The sequence below is a fragment of the Mycetomoellerius zeteki genome, unplaced genomic scaffold (assembly GCF_001594055.1).
Source record: "Mycetomoellerius zeteki isolate Tzet28-1 unplaced genomic scaffold, Tzet1.0 scaffold145, whole genome shotgun sequence".
NCBI classification, from domain to species: domain Eukaryota; kingdom Metazoa; phylum Arthropoda; class Insecta; order Hymenoptera; family Formicidae; genus Mycetomoellerius; species Mycetomoellerius zeteki.
The window spans coordinates 3,105,740-3,129,580 of NW_017256393.1; the positions used below are offsets into that span (position 1 = coordinate 3,105,740).

Consider the following 23,841-nt stretch of genomic DNA (forward strand, 5'->3'; position numbering starts at 1 on the left):
CAGCCGCAAATTAATTAATGGGTGAAACAATGTTTGCTCTCTTGAATAATCAATATTAATAATCTGTCCTATATTTATGTGAGCAATGTAAATGTATGTAGGAGAATGTAATGATGATTTTTGATGCAGATTTCAAACAGAAGCAATGCTAATTTCAAACAGAAAAGTCGCTTATTATTTCATGTAAACATCATGATATTAATTTATAGGATCTTTCATAACACCAGTGTGTCGATGAAAAGAATTTACAATCTTGGGAAATCTTTCTCCAAGAACATATGAAATGTTAAAGATTACTGGTAGAAAATTCGGAAAGGAATCAAGAGTAGAAAAAGGATAAACGGAAGTGGACAAAGGGAGAGATTTTACTGACAAAAATAAGCATTCGACTCTCACCCGGTCACCACGACGAAGAAGTCCATGATGTTCCAGATGTTGCGCAGATATGAGCCGCGGTGGAGGACGAAGCCAAGGGCAATAATTTTGAGGCTCGCCTCGGCGCAGAAGATCCCGAGAAAGTACATTTCCGTAGCCTCGAGCCTCTGTGCGAGTACGGTCTTGTCCTGCCTCGGCAAGTGCTCCTCGAGGGCGAGGACCACGCAATTGGCGATGATGGTGAGCAGGACGCTGTACTCGAAGGGCGGCCACTCAATGAAAAAGCGTACTTGCGTCCGTATAAAATTATCTTCCGAAAGGATAAACAATGATGTGGCGCCCTTGCCGCCTCCCCCACCGCCTCCCCCTCCACCTTGATCCCGGCCTGGCGCCATGTCCACCAGACCAGGTACCTGAAAGCGCCAATGTTCTACTAAAAAAACTTCGAAAAGAGAGAGAGAAAGAAAAATTTCTAAGAGTGAATTATAATATAATAGAGTTTACAAAACTCTTGTGCGCACCGCGGTTTGAATGAGACACAACGATATATAATAAATATAAGAAATGAATGAAAGATGTCACTATTATCGAATTTGAAATTAAAAAAAGTCTGTATTACTATAGATCTTGATTAAGTTCGGCCGTCGCTCCAACATCCCCTTAACCGTTTCCTAAAATCGTCACTCCACAAAGTTTCAGAGGCGCAAGAATATTGGTCCGATAAAATTCATGTCCATAAATTGCTCACCAAGGTATAAGCAGGGAGATTATGTGCTCCTACGTGACTCAGCGATAAAGCCAGGAAAGAACAGAAAGTTAAAGCTGGCCTATAGGAGCCCTTATTTGGTCGCTAAGGTTCTTAATAAGAACAGATATATCATTCGAGATATCCCTAGGTTTAACATCACTCAGAAACCAGGCAATTCGATCTTATCGTCGGACCGAATCAAGCCCTGGGTTAAACCGATGACTTTTTGACTCTCTCTGCGACTGTATTTGTATGCTCTTGTAAGTAAGTTCATAAGTGTTTTTTTAATGTGATGTAATATAGATTTTAGTATCCGCAAGGTTTAGTCAAAAATCATCAAGAATCTCTTCTTTTTTTTGTTTACACTGTAAGAATCTAAATCAAATGTTATGAAAATTTTAATTTTATCAATAATACTATTTGACTGAATCGTCTTTGTCGTACATTTTGTACTGAATTGTATGCGATACAATCTATTACTGTTAAAGCGCATATGTGTGATCAAAACGAACTTTGTTTTAGTTTAAATTGTAATGACCATAAGTTATGTTCGGGACGAACAAGAAGCAGGATGGCAGAACGCTGTAAGATCAGTCTCTTCTCGATCAGAGCTATATTTTTTATTGTTACGTTGGCACACTGCACCTTACCCGCCATTACACGTTGCGCCATACCACGATTAGTCTTCCCGGGCATATGGGAATAACCCAATCGCGCGGTTTGCTGTCCGGTGTATCGCGTGCGTCATTGGTCGCCCGAGACGCCACCAGCGAGGCGTGCTTTCTACGCAGACATTCTGTGACAAGTAGCGAGAGAGGCTACTTGTATCCGAGGAATAAAAAAAGTGATTTATCCCAGGCATCGGCGGTTCATTTGAATTTCCCGTCCCCGCCTTACAATATAATAATATTTAAACACTGGAAAAAGTCTGATAATATTAATTAAGCCTGAATGTTAGTTATTAAAGCTTTGATAAAATAATTTTAATCAATGTTCGGTTAATATAGTCGAAAAATCAACTAAACGCTAATTTATAAATATTATCTTTTCTAATTATTACCAAACGGTTGGTTACTATTATGTTTACTAAATATTTACTAATAATTTATTAATATTTACTAAATATTGTACCACAATACGCTAAACAAAATACCATATGAAAAAAAACGGTTCTTTCGTGCCCACTCTCCCCTACTATCAGATAAAGCAATTAAGAAACATTGGAAAAAGATTGGTAATAGCTACAAAGATATTTTGTTTAGCGTATTGTGGTACAATATTTAGTAAATATTAATAAATTATTAGATGTATTGACACCGAGCGAACGAAAATGGACTGATCACGATTTATTTCAAAAAAAGTGCTGACGTACTAAAATTGCTTGAATTGTACTAAAAAAGTAGAAAGTCAATTGTACTGAAAAGAACATCTCTGGATATGCGATGAAGGAATCAGGCAAAGCAATAATAGAACTGGCTTTTTCATAGCTCTCAATACCGGCTCTTTCATAACATTATGTGTAAAAAATCTAATCACAGAATATCTGACAAACCAAAATAAATAAAGAATTTGTATAATTACATTTTTAGTTACGGTAATGTATACAGTATTCGATAAAAAAAATACTTTTTCTAAAAGCTAATCGCAAATAAATTAAAAAGACTTGGAAATTTAACTCAAGAAACGTATTTTTTGTAACGATAATTTTGCATCTCTCATTACGGCAACGCCGTTTTGATGACTGTCAAATGTTTATGGACGACGTAGTTTTAGTATACTGTTATCAAATGAAAACAATTTTAACTTTTTGGAGATATTCAATTAGTTGAAATACAAAATGACTCTTTCAAAACATGTCTCTGTCATGCCCACTCTCTCCTACCTGTCGTTTTAAATACTTTTCTAATGATTCATATTTGCATAGTATTTTCAAGATTTTGAAATATTTTTCGAGTTCTCGTCAAATCTTAAACTCGATCGAAACTGTCGAAATAAATTATTTTCTGAGAAACTTTCAAGCAACAAGCGGTGAAGAGATTGCTCGGAAGAGAAATTGCACAATTGCAGAGACACAAATGATTGATTCTCCGGTGATTCTAAAGCTATGTCACGGACTGCAGAATGTAGACGAACAATCACGGTATTTTGTATTAAGGATAACAGAGACAAAGGCAATAATTGATAATTGTCACCTTACCTCCCCTCCGAAGCTAGTCCAGTCACCGAGACCACTCCTCAATCCAGCCAACCTCGACCTTCTCCCGTAATACTGACTCGCGTATCCAGGGTCCCTTTGTGCCGCCTCTTGCGCTGCTGCCAACCTGGAAACGATAGAGGGATGAAAGAGGTCAATGGCTGGTTGCACATCGGAGCAATCTCCCGATTGGGATTATTCACATGACATACGTCAAATAATGATACCATAAACCGTATCATGATTTCTACAAACGAAACAATCACCCGCAGATCAATTCTACCTCAGCTGAACATTATTTAATGATGCTTTAGTCTGAGGCAAATGAAAACGCTATCTTCAATTTAGCAATAAACTAGCTATACTCTTAGAAAGGATTTCTAATATCAAAGAAAAAAATATTCTTGATATACTTAATCTTAACTCAACTGTATATACAATATAAAATATATTATTCTACTCCTTCGAATAAAATAAGACATCTTGTCTTAAGACGAATATAACACATATAAATTTAGGTTTATATATTCTTACATTTAGAATAAGTCTAGCCAGTATTATTATACGTGACGCTATATGGCATCATGGCAGCGAAACTCTCGTGGTGTAGCGCGCTAGGTGAGAAACACGCGAAACGAGAGAGATCCTGAGTTCGAGTTCCGACTGAGCCCAGTTTTTCGTTGCCGAAAAATGTCTAAATTTTTCTGTTAAGAAAATTAATGGAATAGCATCAGGAATACTTTATTCTAGATTTTAGAATTTTTAATTTAAGAAGAAAATATTATTTTCTGAAGAATAAATACGAATGGCTCTATATCGATTTTATTTTATTCTAGATTAAGGAGTAATAGCATTGAATATAGAAATCTTTTTTGTGGATATGATTTATAAATAGATTTTTAAATTTGAAACAGATCAAACTTATCTACATTTGTATAATTTTCGCTAATTATTATAGTTTTAAAATATTTAATAAACTGACAAACTCATTAAAGTATAACAATTACAAGATGTTTAATTTGGTATGAGAGTTAGCAGGATAAGTAAAAGATTGTCAGCAAATGGTACATGACATAATAATGCTTTAATAATTAAATCAATACTTTGACTGAAAAATTCTTAAAAGAAATAAAGACAACGCTTTATCATTTCTTTAGTATAAATTATAATATATATTAAAAATCGCTTTCGCCTATTTATAGCTAAATTTCATCTAATCGTTAATTTGTATTAAATAAATCTCAAAATTAGATGGTCAAATTTAGCATTAATATGCAATATGAAAACGTAACTATAAATTTAACATATATATCTTTATATTATTCATAAACGTTAAAAATAACTAAAATATTTTCTTAACTTAATGAAACTTTAATGTATTTTAACAAAACATTTAAAGTTTTCTTTTTAAGATGTACAGCGTATTCACGAAAAATCACTAAAAATGCACAAAGTGTGCAGAATTACTTAGACGAGTGCACCAGATAGCGGGCGATGGCTCAGTGGGATTTCATGAAACAGCTCGTTAATGATGGCGGACGAAGGTGCATAATGTGGCGGCTCCAGCTTCAATTAAGTACATTAGCCGAGACTTTTGCGACAGACGCCCCGTATGCATCCCGATAGCTCTTCTCGTGCGACAAAGGGAGAAAGAGAGAAATAGAGGATGGGTAAGTGAGTGACAATCAAGGCACACGGTAATGCAATAATTCGTGGCAAGAATTTCCCATCGTTTCATCCTCGCTCTCGTATAATGCATCAAATGCGTCAAATACGTCAATACAATAACGTCGAATTTACCGCGTTTATAAAATCACATTCAATCTGGACAGAGTGAGCATATTGACCTATATTATTTGTTTATGATAACATTTCTTATAGAAACGATACATGTGACCTTAATTGTGACATGAGTACTTCACTTTAAAATAAATCTAATTAACATTTAAACTAGGTTTCGATTAACATTTTATTTACAGTAAGATATCTTTTAATAAAACATTTTTAGTCATAATTAGAACTTAGTTGATGCATATTTTTTAGTTTTGTCATGAGAAATTGTTTCTTTTTCAGTTTGTTAATTAATCCTTTAGTAGAAAAATGATATACGTTTTTATAATAAAAAAAGATATACGTTTTTATTTTTCATTTCTTTAAAATAACGTCCCGTTAGAAAAACTACAGAGCTTTAAAATTTTTCAAATATATTTGTGCGGTAATATTTTACATAGGATTTAAAAACGTAAAAAAAAATTTAAAATGTAAATATTAATAGAACTTTAGTTATTAATTATTATATAGTGACTGATTCAGTTAACTTCACAGATTCACTCTTATTCTAAAAAAAATCTTGTTGCTGAATTTGCACAATGTGAGGAGTCTATTCTCGATCGATTGCTGAATTTGAGATGTTCCACGAAGACCTTTGAAGAATGCTCGAGATCGTTTCGAAAATGTCGATATTTGTTCCATTCTTTTTCTGACAAATACAGTCGTAAAATATCGAGTTAAAATAAATTTTTCGTAAAAAATTTATTTATAATAGTATTACACATCAAAATAATTTGAACAAAAATCTAATACTTCAATATTATAATAAATATTATAATAGCTCATGTAAGTTTTTCTTTCTTCCATTAAATTTTTTTCATTTTAATTCTAAATAGATATCAGAATTTTAATTATAAGCTATTAAAATAAAAATTTAATTAGGAAAATACATATTTACTTCAAGAGAGTATGGGTAAAAAGCTTTCTTTGTGTAATTCAGAAACAGTCTATGCATAAAATATAATAGATAAAGTTTTGCGATTTGTAACCACGACACTCCATTTAGCCGAATGGGAAACGACTCGAAGGAAAAAGTTTCTTCCGCGCCAAGATCGTCCGATTTCGTGTATCAGGGGAATCGAATTATACGAACAGCAAGCGCGGAGAGTAGTGTCTGTCAATTTTATCAACTACTTCCACTAGTTCTTTTTGTGGCTTTACGATTCTTCTTTTCTTCGACCGGCGGCCGACAAAGTGGCGCCAGCGGAATAAGTATTTACAAAAAATCATTTTAATGTTAGCCGCAGGGGGTTTGTAAAAAATAAGAGGGTTCGTTTCAGAGATAGTTTTGAATGAAATATCCAAGAAGTCAAAACATACATATCGTTATATCAAGTTCTCGTGATTTATCACTTGTTGCTTAACATCTGATCAACTTTGTATTCCCAATCAAAAATATTGATTGAATTGAATTAATGTCCCTAATAGCACAGATCTCCAAGGGACGTTCCAAAGAATCTTCAGAGAATATCCCTATGTCCTAAAAACGTTCTTTAGAACGTCCCTCGAATAAAGTGTGCTATTAGGGACATTGAAATGATTGGAAAAGTACTATTTCCAAAAACGATAGATTTCAGTGCCAACTGTGTTAATTAAAAAAATAATTGATTTTAAAAAAGTCTTGGAAAATTATTAATTTATTAGATATAATTTATAAAAATTACATGTACCTCTTTTTTTTACATTTAGGACCATTCAGGACTAAATTGGATACGATGAGCATAAAATATTTAAAAAATAGACATAACATGCCGCAATTGTTGCTTGTGTGCTTGCCTGTGCTTCAGCCTAACATCGTTGAATTATTGAAAACGGGACAGAAATATTAAATTGATCCAGTTTGTTCTGTAATGGCAGGATCAATACTACTCTCGAAAATGAATCACCGACTTGTCCGTGTGTCCGTTTTACAAGGACGCACTCCGTGAAGTAGAACAATATACGTAATGGAAGAATTCAATTGTGATCATACAGATTGTTACATCAGCAACAGGTATAATTCTTGGACGATTAGTCGGGTTTAAGTTGATCATTAATAAACCAGCCAAATACATTATTCCCTATTTCGTTCAAAAGATTATGATAGACCGATGTTATTATCCTCCACAACTATTTTGCCCAATCTCTAATTATAGAATTTATATAATATGTTTTACTTATAATCTTCTTTTTCTCAACAGCTTCTGTAGCGAATCTTTAACATCAAAATAAAGTTTAAATCTATTTCTTTTCTACATAATTTCATATATTAATTCGTAAAATATATTTTTTATGGACACATGATATAATTGATATTCAAGTCTGCCGCCGAAATTTGATATTACCATAGCATTGCAAATATTAGATTTCGATACAATATCCTCGGACGATGTTCACGACCGTCACGATCGTAAAACAGACACAGGAGTGGTCCTGCACTTGCAAGATGCGGATTGCCGCATGCGGCCGAGGACTCTCGCGAAGGTTAATCGCGATTTATGCAACAACGTTGTTGCAGCGCGTCACTGCTGGAGTGCAGTTTTTTGCTGGTTAGCAAATAACGGTGGAACGCGAGTCGTGCCAAATGTTCGTGTTACCGGACGCCCCTGTTTTTCGTCGATAGTAATTAATACGTGCCGAGCGGAAGCTCGATGGAATTTTTTCCCCCGTTCATCTGTCCATTACTTCATAAATATTCAGTCGTGAATATTTTGGGAGAGAAGCCACAACGTGTAGAGACTGCAGATATAAAAGTCACTTATACAAAAATGTTACCGAGTTCAACTAATAATAAGTTACGAAGTACCACGAGTTTAGAAAGTCTCGTGATCTTTATGGAATTAAAATTATTATTTTAATTAATAATAATTAATAACGCGTTTATTATAAGAATTTTGAAAAATTTTTCCACTTCTCAAAATAGAAAAACAAATGAAAATCATGCGTTTCGCTTGTTTTCTCCATGTTCAGATCCATTCTTAGAATGCCATTCCAAGAATGAATCTGGACACGGAAAAAACCCACGAAACGCATGATTTTCATAGGAAACACCCGTGGAAGCCTCAAGAATATCAGAAAAACATAAAATACATTACTGCAATTTTTAAAAATAGCTTGATGAAAATAGCGTGGTGTCATTTAACGTAAAAACAAATATTAAACATACTCCGAAGAAACTGTTTCAGACTATTTCAAAATAACATCCAGAATAGGAGAAATGATGGAAGGCTTAACTTCCAACTTATTTTTACCCGTGACCCGTGAAAGAAAAAAAAAACAAGATTTGTAGCCACATAAAAGAGGTTTATTTGGAGAAATGATGAGTTCGAGCGCGGTGCTAGAGTTTTAAGAGTTAAACATCGTGTGAAAAAAGAATACTGCTGTAAGAAATCAAAAAAGCAAATTGAATAAAAACTATTTTAAACGAACAAAGACTGCTTGGTGCAATAAAGTTCGCAAAAAGAGGAAAATCCTGATTCTTTCTAATTGACGTAACGAGCATGAGCTACAAACGTAGCCAGTCGTATATCTTAAGCATGAAAGAAAGGGTATTTATTCCCCTAGAATATACCTGGAGCAAGATAAATTATTCTCAAAGAGTTTCGAGAGAGGATTTATGGAAGAATACTAATTCTATCTTGACCCTAGCTCGTCGGGGACTGCACAGAGTAAGAGCTTATCGATTTGTTATATTATTCGTCGGTAATCCGCTTCATTAATTATGCACATTTCTAATGAGAGGCGAATATCTTTAGAGAACGTCGGGGTACGGTAATATGAATTTATACATAAAAGACAGAACGAACTAAACGTCAAACTGAAATAGTAGATCGAATGAGAAATATGATTCTTTGCTTTGCAATTTAATTACAACTGTAGACAAAAAGTATTTAATAATTTTTTATAGAGAGCTTTAAATATTAGAGGGAGATCACCGATACTGACATAGGTCTTTTAAAGCGACATCTCCTTATTTCTTAGAAACTAACCTTATTAATACTAATAAAAACGTGATCTGTTTAGCTAATTAAAGAAGTACAAACTCATAATTCATATATTTGTGGCTTATTTCTATACCAAACCAGCTTTTCTATACCAAAACAAATTCTATGAATCCGAGAAGAAAATTCTTACGGTGTTCTTTTGCAAATTGCGTAATTAAAATAATAGTGACTGTATTATTGATAATATTATTAATAACATAGTCGACTTTGTCCAAGAATCTGATATTAACTGTATGAAAGTATGGCAGATTGAAAATGCCAAACTTTGAATCAGGTGTACAATATTTATGTATAGGTGGCCAGCCGTTGGAAGCCGACGAAAGAGAGGCGAAGGAACATTAAAAATAATTGACCTTCGATTCCGGATCGACGAGCAGGCAGTAACGTGACGCTGTCTATCGCGTATAAGGCCGTGCCATTATTCTCCCTTTTCACGAAAGATGTAAACTTTTTCGAGTGTTATCGGTCCATGCGCGAGGCTGGCTCTCGCCGCGCACAGATTTAAGTCTGAAACACAATTGAAAAGACAGACAATAGAAATATGGAACAACAGATTTCAACCTATCAGAAACTGTGTATACCAGAATAAACCGTTTCTCATAGGTTGAAATCTGTTTTATTCCCTTATTCCTATTGCCTGTTTTTCAATTGTCTCAAGCTTCACTGGAGCGCTTTTGCGAGGAAATCACTCGATCACTCTTGTATGTAGATATATGTATATACACTTGGCTAAAAAGCGATTCGACTCATGGAATATTAATACATATCAACCCCCTTCCTGTTCTCGTTTTAACGTGACATAATCTACAGCGATCGACTTAATCTCTCGGAGCGCACGTGCTTACCCTTCGACTTATTCCACATATAGGAGAGTAAACATCTTCCCTCATTATGAACGATATCAAATTATATTTAAGATGGTTAATTTCAATACGAAATTAATATTATATACAAAATGGTCATATTAAATAAATATTATCAATATCATAATTATTTATATATCTGAATAGATTATCATAATATATATATCTGTAGACTATTATATCCGAGTAGAGAAGTATATCTGAGAGATACATACACTCTAAATTTCTTGCAGCGAAATCTTACTCCAAGAGAGTGAAAATACAACTATTCTTGAAAAAAAAAAGTGAAAATATTTCACTTCTTGAAAAAGAGTGACAATTTTTACTCTTTTTAGAATGAATTTTCACTTTAAGAAGTGGAATCACTAAAGAAGTGGAATCTCACTCCAAAAAAAGTGAAATTTCCTCGAAGTAAAAATTTACTCTAAAAAGAGTGAAAATTGTCACTCTTTTTAAAGAAGTAAAGGGTGATTGTATTTTCACTTTCTTGAAGTGAGATTTCACTGCAAGCAATTTAGAGTGTACAAAATATATTTGTATAAATATCTTTAAGTAGCATCACCATTTACCTATTAGATAAACAGTAGCTGTTATATGAGTCATTAAAATTCTAATAGCACATCGTATGTGGTCGGACAGGCAGTTGGGATTATATTATAATGTCACACAGAAAAATATAAATTTTAATAAATTGTATAGTTATTTCAATAAAACATAACATTTTTTTATGCATTCATGTTGTTTTTTTTTGCAAAAGATAACCCTGCAATACCGATTTAAGATATTTGTATCTCTTAAATACACAGCGACCTCCGGTATTAAATTAAGGACCGCGATCTCCCAAGGGTTAAGAATGTATCGGTGTATAGTCTCTGCAAAAAATGACTAGAATTGAAAATTTATATTATAAAACGAATGTTTATAGAGTAAAAGCACTAGATGTGAATTAAGCACTAATTCCGGATTACTTTTTATACTTACATAATTATAGTATTTTCCATTAAATGATACATATCACAAGATTCTTTAGCATTTATTTTATCTCTTTCAAGTGTTAATTGATTTTAATTTATTAGGAACAGCGCTATACATTTTATTGATATCGTGAACTAATTACATGTGCGAGTTTAACTATAACGTATGTATCTTTAAAAATTCATTCAAAGTGTAATATCATAAGAATTGCCTTATGGCTTTTATTATAGTAGGTAGTAAATAGCATTAGATTATATGGAAAAAATCAACGTTATGCTCAGTTGAGATTAAATGTGTCATCGGGTATTCATTTAATCACTATGTTATAACAATACTTTTATTGCGTAAATTTATTATGAAAACGTTTAAAAACTTGTCAAATCTTACAAATTATGCCAGCCCGAAAAGATTTATTTGTTTTAAGTATCAAAATATAACATAAAACAGTATACATGTCTATATACAAAGTGTTACTATTCATAATTTAATTGTTTTTTTTATTGCTAAACATTTAATTTTCATTAATTTTTATTGTAATTTTAATTATCATTGATTTTTAATTTTTACTAATTTTAAATAAATTTGAATGTGTTAAAATTGCATCATGATCCATAATTAGACCCTAGAATTAGATGTGGATCATCAATTATAATTTCGTTATATACATATATTACGATATGTCTGTGTGTGCATGCGTAAATCATTCTTATTATTTTTATAGGATGTAGTAACGCCAACTAAAAAGAATAAAACATTTGGTGAATTGATCCACAATTCAATTATTCACAATTAGTACATGCGTGGGGTTTAATTGTAGATAATTGTCATTACTTTATTTAATTCAAATTAAAACATATAAAACGATATAAAACATATAAAACATATAAAACAAAATGAAATCATCCATAATGTAATTTTTATGATCAATCATAACTATTAAATATTTTATTAATTGTTCGATATTGTTCTGGATAAAAATAATATGAATTTTTAATAAATATGAATTTTTTTTAAAGAGATTCACAACTAGTGGTTTTACCTTACGTATGAAACAGTTCAATAAGATCAATATTCATTTTTAATAATATAATTTTATAGTTTAAGTCAAAATTTTTTTATTTTATCTTAATTATTTTTTAAAAACATCCATTTCTTATCGAAATAATTTTGATCCAGGTACTCTCTAAATCGCTACCAACTTTTTGTACTTTCAAATACAATATAGAAAATTTTGTAATTTTGTCATAACTTTTTTATTTTAATAAAAAATATGTGTAATACGTAATTGATACGTGAGTTCTAATAAAATACAATATCACGATTTTTCTGCACAATACATTCAACTTTGAAAGAAGGTTTGCTATTCAATTCAATCATTTCATTTAATTCACTATTCTTGTGAAGCTTGCATTGTATCCAAGCATCAAATTTATTGCATCGAATAAATCGTTATTCAATTAATATCAATTTATTTATGGCCGTACAGACTCTCCGTTATTTCATTATTAAGAGAAATTGCATCCTCAGGAGTTTGTACAGAGATTTCTAAATCCGTCGTAACTTCCAAATAACCGTTCTCATCTCGCGCCGTCTATTCATAACCACGTGCAAGCCATCTTGAATTATCGGATGCCATCGTGCAACCGCTAATAGCGGTATTCGATAACGCGCGAAACACTCAGATGACAGAGTCAGATTGCTCAATCGATTCTGGCAAAACACCGCGATTACAATCATCGCTGACGAAGGGTATCGTGTGATTATCGTCAATGATTGCATCCGGATTCGGAGCAGCGGAATAACAGTCGATCGAGGAAGATCTGATTTATTCCGACCGAGTAGTCCACCGCCACAAGCCGTCACGCTTCTCGTTCAAACGAATCAATTACCATACACATGTTTTTAGGGGAGCGTCGTAATGCTGCACGATTACGCGAGAACCGGCTCCTGTACGACGGCAACAACCAAAAATGTAGCTACGAGTTCCATGACGACCGTCGCGGCGCCCAGCCGGCGTCGACGCCGCTCCCACCCCGCACCAACGAGACCCGGGCATCCCCCGACATACGGGGGAGGGTGGCGTCAGAACGTTGCGGAACGAAGAGCGGCGTCAAGGGGAACGTTGCGGAGAGAAGCGGGCATCCCCTGTGACGTCACGTAAGCGCCATTTCGTCCAGTGACGTCAACGACGACGACAACGACAACGACGACGACGACGACGACGACGACGACAATAACGACGAAGATGACTGCCGTCTACGTAGCTAGCTATCTCTGGCACTCCTCACCTTGTATTTGTATGGCGCACGTGTGACCGATGATATGTACATGTGTCGTCGCGTCGTGGATGTTGCGTTGTGGCTTCGAGAAGGTACATTGCCATCCGCACGTTCGTGAATATGGACAAATTAATCTTTTATTTACGATATCTCGAAGAAAGACACCGTCTCTACTTCTTCCTATATTAATCTCAAGGATCGTATCGCTATATAGGGTCTATTTTATCTCAGTTGCAATTGAAGTACCTGCCGGAGGAAAAGCAGATAACTCTATCTTTGCTCAAGAATAAGTCATAATCATGTCACGTATATCCAGTCGCCGAGGTCTGTAATAATCACACATACACATGTACACAGACACACGCGCGCGCTTGAAAGAAAGGGAGAGAGACTTTCTTGAAGAACGATACTTTATAATTATAATTCGAGTAAAAATTAAAATACGTAAGACGATCGTTTTTCTAAGTAATTTTCCAAAAACCGGCGTACAAACAATTTTTTCAAATTTTATTTTACATATTTTACATTCTCTCTAAATTTCTTGGAGTGAAATCTCACTCTAAAAGAGTAAAAATACGGCTATTTTTGGAGAACAGTGAAAATCTTCTTGAAAAAAAATTTCACTTCTTTTTTGGAGTGAAATTTCACTCAAAAAGAATGAAAATTGTCACTTTTTTCAAAAAATGAAATATTTTCACTCTCTTAGAATGAGATTTCACTCTAAGAAATTTAAAGAGTTCTTTCAATAATTTCTTCTAATAAATATTTTTTAATAAATATGTTTTAAAATAGTTTTCATCAATAAATAGAATAAGCAATTTGCATATATGTTGAAGTTTTTCACTGTAAGTGAACAAGAACTATAGGGGATTTTTGTTAAATATTGTACTACTTTACTAACTCTCTCTTATAAATAAGTACAAGACCACATTGACTGGCCGAGAGACGGATTGGTGCCTTAATGGGCGAATTGTGTCGGATTCAATCTCCGGACTTGTAAGATCGTTACAATACATACAAACTCCTTGCCTGGACATGCGACCTCTCTCGTGTACAAACTTCGCTCCGATCTGATTATGAATAGTGTACTTTGTGCCTTGTGAATACTGAACGAAAGGTGTAAGCAAACAAATTTTATAATAAGTTATAAATACAAAAGCAGTCTCCTCATCATTCAAATAAACTGTCGCAAATTATTTTCTTTTATAAGTAAAAGTTTAATCATATAAACTACCTGCTTCTTTGATTTCTTTAATTTTTACGTTTAAACACATGTCTTGTTATTCCTCGAATTAAAATTTACTTGGAAACAAAATTTGATGGAAATTAAATGTACATAAATGAAGGTGTGCTAAAATTATTTTGCGATAAATCTATCAGTTTCGTAAAATTTTAATCTCCTATTTTTATATGCATATTTTTGCGTTCTGAAAGAAGTTTACTATATTAAGCGAGAGTCGTTAGTCTACAAAACCGGCATATTCGTGAATTTATGAGCAGCACTATACATGTGTACTCTTGAGTATGCAGATTATAGTATGTCGACAGAATGCTTCTAGATTCAAATAGGTACGTTTCGATCATAGGCACAATCGAATGGCACTCGATTTGACATCCAATGATTAATACAACTCGCGAGTATTCAGAATGGTCCGAAGGATATTCAGAAAAAGCAGCAAATAAGAGAGAGAGAGAGAGAGAGAGAGAGAGAGAGAATATGACTGCGTATCATAAATGCTTCTATTTAAACAGAAAGACTGATATTTAGTTAGGCAGAGAAACAAGATTGATATTTGTCTGATATTTATAATTGATATTTTTCTCTCGTATTATTTATTGTATATATTATAGGCAATAATAGAAATTCTAACATGACGACTTTAATTTATTTTAAACACTTGACTGATATCGATGGTAATGAATAGAAGATTCGATTATCTTTAATTATTATTTCACATTATCAATATGTATTGAAGACCAAAATCAGGGTCAAAACATATGCAATTTGTATGTACTTATACTTTTGTACGTAATTATTAGATGAATAATTGGATGGATAATTAAATATATATAATAATTCATAAATTCACACACCATTAACTGCGTTGACTTATACAGGCTTTCTTTCTGCTTTTTATTTTATAATTTTCAAAGTCTTATTTTGTTATTAGATTTATTAGCTAATAAAGAGAAAGTTAACATAAAATACGAGTGCTTAACATTAATATGAGAGTGTAATTATAACAATCATATAATTTTTTCAGCAAAATAAGAAGCTTGTATATTTCAGAATTATGACAAGCAGTCAAATCTCGTTGAGGAATCACAAGAAATAAATATAAAGCACAGACGTTCGCGTATGATCGATAAATCATAATAATAAAATGTCAATTTCATTCAAAAATCTCCTGCAGCCTTCTCGTAAATTGAGCTCCTTTATCGACAATGCAAACGTAAAACGACGAAAGATATACGTCGGTAATTGACGGAAATCAAGCCGAGAGATAGGCGACTTCCAGAACGCAAAACGAAAGTTACCCGTCTAATGAGTCCCATGAAAGGCCTATCGAGGATATCCATCCTGCGAAGTGGGACAGATATAGAACGTAGTCGAGCGTACAATAAAGTGACATCCACGACGGATTGTGCGAGAGCAGGGTCGATAAATTATCCATCCTGAAAGGAAGAGAGTAAAAACGGCACGTGCGAAACCCTTACTCGCGAATCGTATCTTACCTCATCTCTCTAATATATATATATTCACTCCTCGAGCGAGAATACATACGCGAATGTCTATCCTTTATACTTCTTTTTCTCGCCGGGATCTAGGGTACATCCGGTTCTCGAGTTAAAAATGGAGTTACTCGTTTGCGTAGTCTCACAAATGAGTTCACTAAGCTGAAAAGCGCTAGCTTACACGAGAATGTAGTTACTGCTTTCCCGTGTATTATGATGAATGAGTTCGCTGGGCTGAAAGGTACGAATTTTGCTAGACCAAAACGGAGGTAAATTGAATTGTGCAAACCTATTTTCGCCGTGAAATAAGGAACTGCAGATACCGCCTTGTCTGCCTAATATATTGAATTATTACTGAAATGCTGCGTAGAGCAATTTGTGCCTAAGTGCACACACGTACGCCGCTTCCATTTTTCCACTATTCTTCGATTATTCATAAAGAACAATGCACTTAACGACTTTCGCAACGGCCCATTACGCTCAAGCGTTATAAAAACATTGTGGTAAAAATTGTCAAACGTATCAGATTAAAATAAAAGATTTTAACCTGAAGTTTTTCTTTATTTTTTTAATCGTTTTAATGATTCTTGCAGTCAATGTATTATCTCGCAAACTATCTATTGATCGTAAACGCAAGCTGAAAACGCTCACGAATAACGAGTATCTAACTAGCGAGCGCGACTGACGTAACCTGACGCTTTCTGGAAGCAAATAGATCGAAAGGTAATTTCGCTGGAGCATGTAGGCGGCTCTTATGGCTGGATACCTCTCTTCTATTAGCCTTCCACCCTCTTTCTATTCTCTTTCACACATTTACTCGTGCCCCCATACGTTTACACAGCTATAATGGAAGCGATACTATTAGAGCTATTTATTCGTAGGTTTGTATTAGACTCGTTTAGATGATACCCAGTCTTCTAATCGCGCGACGATCGTCTCTTTCATTGCTCTCTATAGGAAATTATCGCATTGTCCCTTATGGTGAATCCTTAATTATTTATTGATGATTGCCTAATTGATAAACCTAATGTTTTATTCAGTGTTATGTATTAGATATCAAATATTAATTCGTGTACCTGAATTTAACATGCGGCCAATATTATTAACAATATTTATAGACCTTTGAGTTCATTAAATAAATTTTGATGGCCCCCGGTTTTTCAAATGTGCGAAGTTTCTCTTTTGTTATGTCATTCCATTATTTCTGTATCGTAAATTCTCGTTATTATAAATAATTATTAAGTATTAGCTATGTAAATAATACTATTAAGACTTAATATATATAATTTAAGTATTGTATTATTTTTACATATTGAAAATACAATTATTTTGTTAAAAAATAATTAAGAATTATTTAATAATCTAAAGGTATACATAAACTTTTATTCACATTTGAATTAATAGTAAAAATAGGTTCTGATCAATGAGTTTAATATTTAATAGTCTTAGGGTAAGATCGCCTATTATGGAATAGGCTCCTAATATGAGATAGCGGAGTTTCTGCTAAACTAATAAGTGCATGTTTGATTCTATCATGAACTTTTTACTTTTACTAGTGTGAAACCTGTTTATAAGAAAATTTCATTATTAGAAAATTCATTATTAGATCATGCGTGTAATCGTTACAAAAAATGATTTGTAAAATTGGATGTTGTCAAATTTTAGTGAGGTTAGTCTTTAAATCTTGTTTTATTATATAAAAATAAATATTGGGTAATAAAGCCTGCATGCAGTGATAGAATAAGATCGTATTGATAGGAAAACACGTGATATAATGATTTGTTTAACCGTAAAGATTAGATTTGGTGATTGTGAAACCGCAAGGCGTAAAAGTCGTAATATGAGATACTCGGGGTATTCCTAGGTAATATAAGAGCATCTAAACAATTCAATATTCCAAAGCATACTATCGAACGATATGTTAAAAATGACGATTCTATTATTGTTGAGATTTCTCACACATACACACACACACACACACACACACACACATCGAAAAATTATATAATTACTATGTATAACATTTAAATTTTTTGTTCCTACTTTTATGTAACATAATAAAAACGTGTATAAAAAGCTAATCTTTATTTTTTCCTAAGTTTCCTGAGATATCACCTCATATTAAGAAACTTTTATATCTCATATTAGGAATCCTGTAAGAAAGTATATAAATATACAATAATTTTTAAGCGAGGTAGTGCGATTTAAGAGCCGATGCGATTTCGGCAACTTTACCCTACATGTTTAAATTATTTATTCAACATTGAAAATGACCTGATAATTAGTCAAAACGTTGAAATATTCAAATAGATTATTAAATATTAGCAAATAATGTCTAGCGTTTTGCTCGTAGCCCTTTACATCTATTTAGTTATTGTTAAATATATTATTTCCCATAAATTTGACATGAAGGTAGAAATTGAGGTTACAGATTAAACGAATTACAAGCTTTTAAAAAAAAGATATCTCATATAATAGACGACTTTATCCTATATATAATTATATATTTACTAATAATTAAGTAAAATTTACACAAAGAGATATATTCTACATTATTTTATAAATAAAATCATGTATCAATAAATCCAGCAAAATACTTGAGATTAAATACTTAAAATTAATTAACCTATTTTAATTGTAATACATACATAATTCTAACGTAATTATGTATTAATAAACTTAACATAATAAAACAGAAAATTAAATTTGAATGTATAATAGTTTGTTGATTTTACTTGACTTCTTTTGATCCTAAATCTTTCTAAATCTTTTCAAAACATACAAGCCGTTTTGTCAGTCATCAAATAATGAACTTTCCGACAATCTCGGCAAAATATTTTTCGATCAAGACTTCAATATTTCACAGAGTAATGCACTTCTTCCAGCTGCACGAAAGCGAATATGAAAAAACTCGCGGAGAGTTCGGCAGCAGAAAGCCTCGATGTTTTCGTGAGTAACGCTTGAGCAAATATTTGCGTCAATCGACCTGATCGTAAATTGCGGCGATCGGAAATCGTGACCAGTCGCAATCAGGCCGTTTTTCTGATTAATCGGTTGCTGTGTCACGAACAAACGATTTGAAGATTCACCCATTGACAACCTCACATAAGTCACGTATATCGAAGTCGAGCAAATGCACGAATCATAATGATGATCAACACTTACGCAATTATATGATGCACAATTTCAATTAATCTTGCTAAAGCTTTTTACAATTTTTTCTTCTATAAAGAATTAATTATAAATTATTTTCAAAAAATCTATGTGATACAAATCTGCAGATTTTAAAAGATTTTTTAAATTCTATAAATTGGAAAAAACCTATATTTTTTACAAGAGAAAAAAATTATATGAACTCTTTTAAAGCATTTTTTTAATGTTCCATTTTATAAAAATAAAAATACGATTTTATATACACTATTATAATAAAAAGAATTTCTTTTTTAGAAGTTTCCAAATAATTGCTTTATAAATTATTATTTCTTAAATTAAAAAAAAGAGACCATTTATTGTAAAATTTTGAAAGAACTTTTATTTTCTTTGTAAAGAAAGGCTCTGAACTACTGTGAAATTATGGAATGCAGTAACGTCTGCAAAAGAACGGCGTCGAGAACATTGAACGAAAATCTCCGGAGAATCTATCTGGAACAAGGTTCATGCTTGCGAAAATTAGTCAAAGACAACGGCAAGGAAATCGAAGGAAACACGTCGCGACGCAACTCAGAATAAACCGAGTGTCGCGTTGGCAAGTTCTCAAATCGTGATCCTTCCCAAAGATACACGAAGAAGCTGCGTGTGGATGAGGGAGTGTGTTAGTGAAAGAGTCATAACACCGACATTGAAGGCGCATGAGAGGAGTAGGAGAAGAAGGAGAAGAAGAAGGGGATATGCCATAAATGTACGCGAACGTCTGGCGCCTACGAGCGCCGCTATGAAACACACTTGATAATTTCAGAGCGGAACCCTGACGGAAATAATAGAAACATAATTATCTATTGTATTAGTCACCTTATTTGCTACCATCTAGATAGAATATCGCAAAAGAGAGAACAGAAAATAATATATAAATACCTATAAATCCGTCGAAGAAACAATTTAAGGATCCTTCGATAGTTCGGCATGACGAGAGATATTCTTAAATGATGTCCTAGATCAATAAATCGGCCACTGAATGCCAGCAATTTTCTTCAAAAGAAATAATAAAATGAGAGAACAAGAGTTTAGCAGCGAGAGATCCGACATCCGAGACGTCTGACTCAACACTGATGCTACTACTGGTTCGCGTCCGTGAGTAGTACATGCAGCTAAGCGTTACAGCTACATCCCAAATACATTTCACGGATGACAAATTGGGATTTTCTATTTAATCGAAGACGCGGAACAGATACTCTTTCTTCTAAGAAATCTCATGTTTACAGTTAATTTTATGATATAAAAGAAAGAGAGGAATTCTTATGAATTAGGAGAAGAACCGCATGTCATATCAATTGGCGCGTTATAATTAACGTATTATTGCTTCATTCAATAAGAAATATTTCCACAGAATAGAAAGATTAATTAAAATATGCCAGTGATTCCACGAATTTAGTGGTATATACCTCGTGACGATAGTTATCAATGAACGACTAGTACACGCGATTACGGAAAGCTAGTCGAAGCCTTCCTAGAAGAACTGCAAGCTTTCATTGATACCAAGGATAGATTAGGGACGGTACACCCGCGTTTCACTGAAACGGATCTCGAAATTGGGACGTGTGGATTTTATTATGCACTATATACATATATAAACGGGTGTGTGTATGGGCGTGCAATTCCGAGAATTCGCGACCCAGTGTCGTCGAAGTCAATGGAAGGATGAAGTCACCGTTCTGTGAATCGCCCCACGAGCTGAATAAACCTGATAACCTGCAACTCGAGCGTGTCGTACCCCCTCATCTCGGTTTACCAGGGCCACGTGTTTCTGACATTTCGGAAGTAACCTGATTAAGCTAGTTTCCGGAAACGTTTTAAAAATGCGTTACTACATTACCTACCTACGAATGACATTTTGCAGGTGTCCCACGCAAAACTTTCTGCATGAAACTTTTATCGATCATGAATAACATGCTATTGTAAAATCATTTAAAAAGGTAAACTATTATAAAACATAAAAACAAAATTTGCTTTAAATTTAATGTTGATTAAAAGATTGATCTCTTAAGGAATTTTTTATTGAAATTGAAATTCTTTTCTAGTTTATATAAATTTAATAATTTAAATAAAAATTTATTTTTTAATATTAGTATTATCTTTTAATATATCATCTTTAATTCTGTTTACTTTAAGTAAAATGTAATTTGACATTTTACTTTCGCGTTTCACTTTCAATGAATTTCCTACGCATTCTGGATGACCTATTTAAAGGAATTATTGGACCTTCTGGGAATTTTACGGCTCCCCCCCCAAATATACGATTATTAGTGATGTCGTCGGTATATGTGTTCTTTGTCGTCTTCCATTTACTATTATGCATTATTTCATAAATCATCGAGCGAGTATTTAGTGATATATAAACGACAGAATCTTAAATATTAGTGAAACATTATAATATTTAAGATGTTTATAAAATAAATGATTTTGCAGCAAAATGTACAGAATTAATATAAACTGTTAGAAATGTTTGTGAACACATTTATAACACCTACCCTTACAATAAAAATGTGTAGTAAATTTACAAATCATAATAACGTTTTATTGTGATTTCACAATATTTGTAAATTTATAATAGAAATTTGTTGTGAATTTACATAATTGACGTGCCGCGCCTGATTAGAGATTAGAGATTTGCATATACTTTATCACAAAATGTTATTGTAATTTTACAATACAACTGTTTAAATTTACAGCACATTTTTGTTGGATAAAAACTTTCAATACTTTTGGAAGTTTACAACAGAAACTTCTTATAGTGTATGAAGAATTTAAATAATTTGAATAACAACAGTAAAATATTTTCTATCAATTTTTGAGATAAATATAATTAATAAAAAACATTGTCCTATCTGTCATAACATTTTTAAACATTAAATATCTTTACTGATGACTGAAATGGTTAATTTATTTACTAACTAAATTTCAGATCTAATATGATTTGATAAATTAAATTTTCCAAGCGCTAAATATAAGTAACAAATTTTATTTTTCAAGATATTCATATAATCTTACACTCTCGAACGCACACGAACGGAAATTTAATTTCAGATTTAATTAGCAAGATATTCGATGTTGGAGATTAGGGAGTTTGAAACTAAAATGATGGAGTTTTCGCATTTTCACTAAACAGAAATGGACTAGAAAATTCTTTCAAGGAGACATTTCTACCACTGAATCTCACTCAACCCAGTATATAAACGCAACGCTAAAATATCTCTGAATCTTTCAATTAATCATTGGCGTTCAATAATTGTTTTTAAGAGAGAAAAAATAAATAATCTATAAAAATATTTCTAAATTTTTTTTTAGACAAAATCATTTCAAACATTTCTTTTAGAAACTAATTTATAACAATTTTTTATCTTTTAACGCTTAACTATCAGTAATGTATATCACTGTGTGTGTATATGTATATATATATATACTTATTTTATTTTATTACATCCAAATTGATATTTTCCGTTGTATTATTCTGAATGTGATTAATTTCTATAATTTTAAACAATGTCAATAAGCGATGGATCCTAGCGGTTTTAAACTGAACCACCACTTTCTCTGATGACACATGTTCTGGTAGACACTCAAGTCTTGACGCCATCCGTCACCGAGATTGGTTCAAAGCACTGAGAGTGCTTCGAGTGGTGTCCGTTCCGAATCGGAGATGCGAGCCGCATCGAAAGCGTGGCCTCCCCGAATTAACTATTAATTAGCGACGCTATTTCGTTACGATAAATCTCATGGGCGACGCAGCGCGAGCGCGTCGATATCGCTATGCCACGAACAGAATCCCGCTCGCTGCTCGGTGCGTGGCGGTCCTTGAACTATAACATTTGCTCGGGAAACGATGTAGCTTACATTCGGCCTCGAGTTGTCCGTGATAATTGAAGAGGAAAATTGTCCGTCTCCATAGAACATGCGCGTCAACATACGTGGTTGGCATACGAAAGAGATACTTTATACAATTTTTTATACAAATAGGTCTATTTATCACACTCTTCAGTTTTCATTTCATTATTTGATCTACCAATTTATATAAATGTACCCTGCCCAGTTTATATCATTATCAGTTTAGACGCGTGTCTTTGTAATGTAAAACATTTATTGTTTACAAACTCGCATTAAGCAGCTCCTAAACGATTAATATTATTGTACAATATTTGATATTGCACAATATTATTGATCATCTGGAAGCTATATTGAATCTCCAGATTGTTTATTTTGAAGGGATGTTTAAAGGGGATATTAATAATATTGTACAAAATAATTGTATACAATAATATTGAGTGTCTAGGAGCCGCTTTAGGAGTTGATCTGCTTTACTTAAAGTATGATTGGCAGTATTTTCCGCAGTATGTATATAGCTCTCTCCATGACAAGCTATTATCTATATATACATCCCGCATTTCCTCCATTTATATATACCTAATATCGGGGCTGAAGTCCTTATATCAAAATCCATTACAGCAAATTGTCATCGGCATTCAAAATGTTAATCCTGATAGCGTATGCAAAAAATTTCGTTCCTTGAGTGGAAATCTCGAAAAAGGGCCCATGCTCTTGTCCTTATTCCTACGTAAATTCTTCCCCATTGGAGATATTTATCGTGCGACGAGCAGCTCATTTCCTTACGTCGCTCCAGGCTTAATAAATCAAGGGAAGCGTCCTT

General features: G+C 33.0%; 1 protein-coding gene across 1 annotated transcript in view; it reads right to left on the minus strand.

Moving 5' to 3' along the window:
- Positions 1-23,841, minus strand: part of cac (calcium voltage-gated channel subunit cacophony) — a 190,101-nt gene that overhangs the window by 55,448 nt on the left and 110,812 nt on the right. The window contains exons 3-4 of the mRNA XM_018462586.1: positions 3,321-3,444; positions 397-788 (exon numbers count right to left, since the gene is read on the minus strand). Coding sequence (XP_018318088.1) covers positions 397-788; positions 3,321-3,444 — 516 coding nt within the window. The remainder of the gene's footprint in view (positions 1-396; positions 789-3,320; positions 3,445-23,841) is intronic.